The 9,648-nt window shown below is 42.5% G+C and overlaps 1 protein-coding gene across 1 annotated transcript in view; it reads left to right on the forward strand.

Moving 5' to 3' along the window:
- Positions 1-9,051, forward strand: part of MYOM2 (myomesin 2) — a gene marked incomplete at both ends in the record, with an annotated part of 84,471 nt that extends 75,420 nt beyond the window's left edge. The window contains 5 exon segments of the mRNA XM_083350171.1: positions 118-281; positions 570-606; positions 723-745; positions 7,696-7,751; positions 8,743-9,051. Coding sequence (XP_083206297.1) covers positions 118-281; positions 570-606; positions 723-745; positions 7,696-7,751; positions 8,743-9,051 — 589 coding nt within the window.
- Between the last annotated feature and the right edge of the window lie 597 nt (positions 9,052-9,648).

The raw sequence follows: 9,648 nt of genomic DNA on the forward strand, positions 1-9,648 counted from the left end.
ATTTCTATTTAGGGATTTCAGTTGTGGCAGATCTGACAACCCCTCTCCTGTTTTGTAACATCCAGGTATATCAAAATGGTGCATGTTTGCTTGAACGCGGCCTCTTTGTTTAACTAGGGAAGCTAAGGTTTCTTCAAGTGAAAAGATGAGAATCGGTGGTAGCGATGAAGTTGCATGGATGCAGATATGTGAGCCTACTGAAAAAGATAAAGGGAAATATACTTTTGAGCTGTTTGATGGCAAAGAAGCCCACAAGCGGACAATCGACCTATCTGGGCAAGGTAGGAATTTTTACCACCCATTGAACATCAAACATATTGTGGAAATTGCCTATTTTCTCTTTGGTTTATTAATAAGCACTAATTGTGTGCTTGGAATGTTCAAGGAACATGCATTATCTTTATTCATTCCACGTCTCATGAAGACTGACTTTGATTCCTGTTTTTAGATTTTATATCACACTGTAGGCTGTGGCCGGGCCGGGGGGAGGGTGCAGAAAGAAATACATGCTAGCATTTCTGCCAACTCATGAAGTCAACTTCCTAACATGCTGAAATGTTTCACTGCAGCTTTTGATGAGGCCTATGAAGAATTCCAACGGCTCAAGTAAGATTTTAACTTTTTTTTTTTGCTTTAGACACAAATTTTGCAATTACTTTATTTGGGCCATCAGCATCATTGTACGGGGATGTTAATTTTCTCTACTTTTTTCCTCACTTTAGGGCAGCTGCTTTTGCTGAGAAAAGTGAGTATTTGAAAGTAAATATATAAAGGAATATCCAGTATGAATATGGAAGAATAGGAGATAGCATTCTAATAAAAATGAAAAGTTTTGATTGTATTATGAAAAAGGTGATCTTATACAAAGAATGATTCTCATCAAAAATGCTTAATGATTGTGGTAGAAATATGAGTTGTGTACAGCTAACCAGATTTGCTTCTTTGGTTTAGTGAGTTGGCAAACAATTTGACCCACCTTAGACTGACCAGGACATTCCCTTCCCCATTCGGTCAAGAAACATGAATACAAATCTTGATCCAGAAATCTGTTTCCCCTCTTTTATCTAGTTAATAATTTGATATTATTGGATGGATGAATGAATTCTTTATTATTGCTGAGGGCTATCCAATAGTTTAGAACTAGAACATCCAAGCAATAATATATATGCAATAAAACAGGTGTAGACAAACATAGAAGTGATAGACTATAAGATTGCAACTGGGGAGAGTGATGGATTATCAGTTCTGCTGGTGCCCCGTCAGCAGAAGATAATGAGAGTACGTCAGCAAAACTGAGAGGCAATTTCTCTCAACAGATCCAGTTGTCTCATACAATCTCATGTTGCTTTCTCTTATTATTGTGTTATGGTATGGATGTTTACTGCAGAAGGCTATTTGAACCTCTAGCCATTGGCTATAATAAAGAATTCATTAGTTTGGTAAATGAACTTCAACAAATAACTAGATTTTTTTTCCCACATTGACGGAATGGAATAAAAACAGTGAGAATAGAAATAGACATGACTTACGAGGTATAAGGCATGTCAAATATTAAGTGCAAAAATGCTCTTACGTTCGTCATCTTTTGGTTAAAAGAAATGAAATTTCAGATGCAATTTTTGTTTCTCGGTGAACTGGAAATTTGTAGACAAAGTTGACTCTACTGCAAGGATTGAGCTTGATAATTTTCATATGATTAGGCTGATGTACTTGTACACAACAGAATTCTTTCCATTAGGGCACTCCCTAATGGTGGCGCAGTGGTCAGAATTCAGTATTGCAGGCTCATTGTGCAACTGATAGCAATTCAATTCTCACCTGCTCATGGTTGACTCAGCCTTCCATCCATCCAAGGTCCATAAAATGAGGACCCAGGTTGTTGGGGGAAATATGCTGACTCAGTAAACCGCTTAGAGAGGGCTGTAAAGCACTGTGAAGTGGTACGTAAGTGTAAGTGCTACTGCTATTGCTATCCCCTCCTTTGAAATAAAAATGATCATGGTAAGGATTTGTGTGTATGCAAATGCATACAGGATCAAGGTTGCCCTTGCTAAGAAGCTCACAATATTTTAGAACAGTGGTCCCCCAACCGTTCTGGCTTTGCGGACCAGCAGAGGGGAGGAGAGGGGGTGTGTGGGAGTACATGCCGTTCCACTTGCACAAGTGGAGCTCCATTTGTGCAAGTGAAACTGCTTGCGCGCATGCTTGCCCACCATTTGCACAGCCCAGTTCCGGGCCATGGCTCTGGGGTTGGGGGCCCTTGTTTTACAAGGATAGATGCAAGCTTCACATTCATCTTGGACGGCAAGTTTCACATTCGTCTGGATAGACTACAGTATATCTGTGGGAGGGCATGTTTTTCACTCATTTGCCTTTCCATAGGGGTATTACTGGTAGGGCAATTTATTTGAAAAAATGTTCCAAAGAAAAGAGCTGCCCTAAGGCAATAAATCTGGAAAATTACAGAAGATTTCAAAAAAGATAGGTGCAAGGATTATGGTAGGATGATATTAAGTCTTTTTTTTTGACCCCAAAGAAAATTATAATGGTAGTTCACCCCACTTTCCAAATGGATATTTAAAGATGTGCTCTTGCATCCCCCCCACAAACACATTTTACACCAAAGCAGGGTGTACTGAGATAAAAGCAATGAGCACTGAGAATTAGAATATTGCTATGATATTTTACTATGATATTTCACTGCTCCTAAAGCACTTTAGGCAATCAGTCTGGAAAACAATTCGCCATAATTTGAAGCTAGGGCTGTCAGCTGCACACTGTGACTGTCCTCTCTGTTCCTTTCTCCATTTGCTATCCTAGTATTATTCTTAAGTGGGAAAAATATATCTGTTTCTTCCCTGAGAATCCACTTGTGACACCTCAATGGTTTCTGTCAAGTTTATCTGCACAAGCTAGGTATGTTTGGGGAATCAAATGAATACACCTACCTGGAATAAAATCCACAGCTTGGGAATATGTAGGTATGCCTTTGGGGAGACCTACATAACTCAGTGTATTGCATATTTATTTTATTTTTATTTATTTTATTGGATTTATATACCACCCTTCTCCTGAAGGACTCGGGGCGGTGTACAGGGCAGTTAAAACACAATATACTAAATTAAAAATAAATTAAATTAAATTAGCCCCAACAAATAAATCACATTCTAAAAATTTAAAATTCCAATCCCTCAGTCCAGGCCGGCAAGCTCAAATAACCAAGTTTTCAGGTCGTGGCAAAAGGAGCGAAGGTCGGGAGACATCCGGAGCTCAACAGGGAGCTGGTTCCAGAGGGCAGGTGCACCCACAGAGAATTCTCTCCCCCTGGGGGCAGCCAGTCGGCATTCCCTGGCTGATGGCACCCTGAGGAGGCCCACTCTGTGGGAGCGCACAGGACGATGGGAAGTTAACACCAGCAGAAGGTGCTCCCGTAAATAATCCGGACCCATTCCATTTAGGGCTTTATAGGTCATCACCAGCACCTTGAATCTCACCCGAAGGGCAACTTGAAGCCAATGCAGCTCACGGAGCAGAGGTGTTATATGGGAGTATCAGGAGACCCCCATCACCACTCGCGCGGCCGCATTCTGCACCAGTTGGAGCCTCTGAGTGGTCCTCAAGGGCAGCCCCATGTAGAGAGCATTGCAGTAGTAAATCCAAGAGGTCATGAGCACATGAGTGACTGTACGTAGGGCATCTTGATCCAAATAGGGCCACAACTGGCGCACCAGGCGAACCTGGGCAAAAGCCCCCCTGGTCACGGCTCCTATATGATCTTCTAAACTGAGCTGTGAATCCAGGAGGACACCCAAGTTGCGAGCCCTATCTACAGGGGGTAACACCTCACCCCCCATAGTTAAAGATGGAATAAACTGGGTAACCCAAGATGCCGGTATGCACAGCCACTCAGTCTTGTTGGGATTAAGACAAAGCTTGTTCCTCCCCATCCAGACCCTCACCGCCTCCAGGCAACGGGACATCACGGCGAGGGCATCACTGGGTTGATTTGGGGTGGAAATAAAAAAGTTGGGTATCATCAACATACTGATGATACCCCACCCCCAAACCACGAATGATCTCACCCAGCGGCTTCATATAGATGTTGAACAGGAGGGGCGAGAGGACAGACCCCTGAGGGACTCCACAAATGAGAAGCCTTGAGGCCGACCTCTGCCCCCCTGCCAACACTGACTGCGAATGACCCAGGAGGTAGGAGGAGAACCACGGTAAAACAGTGCCACCCACTCTCAACCCCCTGAGGTGCCGCAGTAAGATACCATGGTCAATGGTATCAAAAGCCGCTGAGAGGTCTAATAGGACTAGGACAGAGGAACAACCCCTGTCCCGAGCCCGCCAGAGATCATTCACCAGTGCGACCAATGCCGTCTCCATGCTGTACCCGGGCCTAAAACCCGATTGGTAGGGGTCCAGATAATGCGCTTCCTCCAGGAACAGAGGGAGCTGATGTGCCACCACACTCTCAACAACCTTTGCCAAAAAGCGAAGGTTGGAGACCGGATGATAGTTGTTCAAAATAGCCGGGTCCAGGGCAGGCTTCTTGAGGAGGGGCCTCACCACCAGCCCCTTCAAGGCAGCAGGGAAGCTACCCTTCCTCAAAGAAGCAGTTATTACTGCCTGGAGCAGCCTTGTGTCCCCTCCTGAGCTGCATATACCAGCCAGGAGGGGCACAGGTCCAATAAACACGTGGTGGAACTCAGCCTCCCCATTATCCTGTCCACCTCTTCCAGAGTCACAGGGTCGAATTCTTCCCAGATAACATTCCCAAGACCGCTCGTCTCCCCCCATCAGACTCCGCCCAGTCGGAATCCAGACCGGCCTGAATCTGAGTGATTTTGTCCGCCAGATGTTGACTAAACTCCTCGGCACGATCCTGCAAGGGCTCCTCCCTCACCTCCTGATTAAGGAGGGAGTGAGTCATCCTAAACAGGGCGGCCGGGCGATTATCTGCGGACGCGATGAGGGCAGCAAAGTAGTTGGACTTCGCTGCCTCCATCGCTGCGAGATAAGACCTCATAAAGGTTCTTAACCGCAATCGGTCAGATTCAGACCGGCTGGATCTCCCAACAGCTCTCTAGGCTCCGCATATGTGATATCTTTCAGGGAACAATACAAATCTTGTTTTTTGCTATGTGCATGGAAGTGAAGAAAAGCTGGGGGATGATTAGTAACCTGGCAAAGAGAAATTAAATATTTGAATAATTCTAGGAAGTGAGTTAGCAGGTGAGAATAAGTAGTGTTAATCTTCAAGCTCAATAGCTATCTTAATTTGTGTTTAAGAACTAACAGTGGTACAGGTAAATTTTAAGAACTAACAGTGGTACAGGTAAATTTCTGTAAGGCCTATTAGAGACAAGGGGCACAGTGGCTCAGTGGTTAAAGATGCTGAGCTTGTCAGCTGGAAAACTGACATCCTGGGTTCGAGTCCAGCTACTTGCCCCTGTTCCTGCAAACCTATCAATTCGAAAGCAGGCAAATGCGAGTAGATTATAGGCACCACTTTGGTGGGAAGGGAACAGCATTCTGTGTGCCTTGGTGTATAGCCATGCTGGCCACATGACCATGGAAGCATCTTCAAACAACACTGTCTCACTCGGCCAAGAAACAGAGATGAACACTGCCCCCCCTAAACTTGGACATGACTGTATAAAGGAACTGTTACCTTTACTTTTTATTAGAGACACAAAAACAGTCTGTGAGTTAGCGAGGTGCCAAGAAGTTTAGATGGTGCAGAAATATCAGAGGATTATCTTCATAAGTTGTGTAACGCACTTGGCATCTCAGCCCCAAGCACAGTTAAGAATTTAGGAAGATCTCATGGCCTCAGGCCTACATCAGCTTTCTACATCCACAATGGGTGATCAGTTATGGATGTTAGAGGTGGGGAAGAAGCAAAATGTGTGCCACAATATCAAAGTGCAAATTCCATCCTGTTTGTACTTGTGTCCTGAGGTTGTATGTTTTGCTATTTAGATGAAACATCCATTTGCTGCAGACATCCATTGGACCAGTGCTTATAGGAAGCTCCCAAGAAAGAGACAGGGGTACTAAACTCTGCTGCCCAATTTCCTAGCAATTGATATTGAGAGGCATAAGTGCCTCTGATAATGGAGATAATAAAGAACCACATTAATCAAAGAGGCATAAAGCCACCCAAGTTAGTAGCCGTCATTGCATCTTGAGTTAGCAAATTTTCTAGTTTAGCTATGATGAAGGACTTCATGTCTCTCGAATCTTTCCTCATTCAGCTTCCTCAAAGGTGTCATTTTATATGGCTATATCAGGTTCCACTTATTCATCCTTTTTTCCCTAAAAGCTGAAACTTCCCTTGCGAGCAGTTGCTTCTGCGCCTGGAATCTAAATAATGCTTGTTTCCCTTCTATGTACAATTTCTAGCTATACAGGCTCAGAATTGAGTGCAATATTCCAAATTCAGTTGTATCATAGATTTATATAAAAGGTTGTTTGCAGTTCTATTTTAGAATTTGCCATTTCACAGCTGCCACATCTGGGGTTTATGTTTTCATCCAACTATATATCATAACCCTCCAGGATGCCTTTGCTTCTTTTTTAAATTCTAATTACCCCAAACAATTCCAGATTGCCAGCAAACATGGTCCTCTCAGTGCTCCTATCTAACTTCAGATCTCTTTCTGTGACTCTAATGTGTTTAGTATTGTCATCTAACATCAGGCTTTCAGCAGTATGTCTTATTTCATCATTGAGTCCTGGACATTTGCTAATGCAGTCTGTTGCCATTTTGATGAAGCATCCTGATGACCTTGTGGTCATTTCATTTCTAATCATGACTATATCCAGTCATTTCAGATTTTCTGTAGCAACTCTTTACTACTACTGAATGAATCAATATTTCCCCCCCCCACTAATATCTGTACAAAAAGCCTGCTAAACCGATAGATGCAAACTAGGCTCTCTACTATGGTTAAAAAACAAATGTTCAAGAATGTCTGCTTCATTCTTGCACTGAGATTCTCTTTTCAAAGATGGGTGGCAAAGGTAACCACATCCAACTCTCTTGAGGGCTGTTGTGGGCTTAAAGCACTGCTAGAGTAGGACAGAGTCCTGATTTGGAGTGAGGTTTTGAGGTAGCAAAGGCTGCTGTGGTGTTCTTCTGATTACTGCAGACTTCCTTCCTTCCTTCCTTCCTTCCTTCCTTCCTTCCTTCCTTCCTTCCTTCCTTCCTTCCTTCCTTCCTCCCTCCCTCCCCCCTCCCTCCCTCCCTCTCTTTCTTTCTTTCTTTCTTTCTTTCTTTCTTTCTTTCTTTCTTTCTTTCTTTCTTTCTTTCTTTCTTTCTCTTTCTTCCTTCCTTCCTTCCTTCCTTCCTTCCTTCCTTCCTTCCTTCCTTCCTTCCTTCCTTCCTTCCTTCCTTTCTTTCTTTCTTTCTTTCTTTCTTTCTTTCTTTCTTTCTTTCCCTTTCTTTCGCTTTCTTCTTTCTCTCTTTCTTTATTTCATATTTCTTAATTGCCAATGTCCCTCAGAGTCATAGGAGATTCTTTTGGAGTGGCTGCCATAGATCCCATAAAGCATGGCGTCAGAGCACCTAGGCTCCTGCATAAGAAGGACTGGGTGCTATTGGAACCTGCTATGCTATATTTTCTCTGAAGTAGCCAGAGGACTTGGACAGAGCATAGTAACTTTATATTTGTATATTCACAGATCGTGGTAAACTGGTTGGTGGTTTGCCAGATGTTGTGACCATAATGGAAGACAAGGTATGGATAAAACAACTTGGTTGGCTTGGATAGTTTTGAATAGGAGCCTTTGTGTATAGAGCAAAAAGGGCTTCCTCGAGAGAACATTTGAGTAATATGAACCCATTCAACTTTGAAGAAGCAGGATAGAAAGTGTATAGATGTTTTTAAATTTGATATTGGAGAAAATGCCCAAGAATACCAAGAATAAATAAATGATAGATAGATAAGGCAGATAGACAGATAGACAGACCGACAGACCGACAGACAGACAGACAGACAGACAGACAGACAGACAGACAGACAGACAGACAGATAGATAGATAGATAGATAGATAGATGAATCAGCAAACAAATCTACCTAGAGTTTTTTCTTGATGCACAAATGACCAGGCTCAAATCATCATACTCAGAAAAAATATGTGAAGACACACCTCTTGGAAGAGAAGAAGATGATTACAAAGGTGAATGAACTCAGTTGTAGTACCAATGGGTGTCCCATTGGACGACCCAGAGAATCAGGTTGGGAACAGAATGTATTGGAGAAAATCCATCTATGTGAGAATTTACATCAACTCAATAGCATACAATCAATCAGTAAAAGATACATCCCATATAAGTCTACAATAGATGCTAATTTGCAGGTATATCTAATGCAAATTTATTTTTGAAGAACACACTTAGTGTTTTTGGTATTGCAGCTAAGACAAGAAGAAATTGTGAATAAACACACAAGAGATTTAATGAACGGCATCATGGAAGCAGCATACCAAAGCACACACACACACAAAAAAACCCACAACAAAGTCTTTAGCCAGTGCCAGGGTAGAGTGAGGCCAGTTTACAATGACTTGGGTATGAAGTTAAATAAATGGAAGAAATTTTTCTCATCCTCTCTTGGATTCTCTTATATACAGTCTGAAATTCTGGAGTGTTCTACAATCTTCCCTTTCCTTAAACCTCTCATTGTCTAAAACCACTGCTTATTTTTTTCTTCTTCTTTTTCTTTTAGACCCTGAATCTGACCTGCACCGTGTTTGGTAGTCCTGATCCTGATGTGATCTGGTTTAAGAATGACAGGGAAATCGAACAGAGTGATCATTACATAGCTAAATTGGAACAAGGGAAGCTTGCCAGTTTGGTAATTAAGGGGGTGTCATCAGAAGACTCTGGAAAATACAGCATCAGTGTCAAGAACAAATATGGGGGAGAGATAGTAGATGTCACCATCAGCGTGTACAAGCACGGGGAAGAGATACCTGACATTAAACCTCTCTCAGGTGATAGAGTAAAGGCGATACCTGCGAAGCCAGGTGAATAATTATAAATGGGAAGAAACATTTTGGGAAACGAGTGTGCTTGATGAACAAAAGGCTAGAGAGAAGCTGTAGTTTTGCTTGTATAGTAGCTCTGCAATAGAAAATTGGCGATGTCTAGAAGACAGTTATGTTTTTCTGAAGGCTGCACCTTAGTCTCTTTCTTATTAATGGCATCACAGTTGGCAATGACATCACTCCCAATAGGAGTGTCCTATGGCTTGCCAGTAGTAAAAGACAATAACCATGGCAGCTGTCAGGAGCTTCTGTTTCAATCATGGTTCTTTCTATCCATGAAATGCAATTCTCTGTCTTGCAAGTGGAAATTGGGAACTGCTTAGCTATAGATCAGGAGCGCCGCTTCTTAATATGAGCTGTGACTCTCGTGGCTTTTGCAAATCCCCGCTGAACTAAAAAACAACAACGCTGTAGCAATGTAAACAAATCGAGGACTGCAGCTGCAAATAAATCAGAGGAGCTGAACACATGACCTTCTAAGTTATCCTTTGTGACATTGCTATTTTGTAGTGCAAGCAAATCTTTAGTCATACTTTACAGTCACTGCGGACTCATTTAAATCATAAGTTTCACAGTTGTTTGTT

The sequence above is a fragment of the Vipera ursinii genome, assembly GCF_947247035.1.
Source record: "Vipera ursinii genome assembly, chromosome: 1".
NCBI lineage: Eukaryota > Metazoa > Chordata > Lepidosauria > Squamata > Viperidae > Vipera > Vipera ursinii.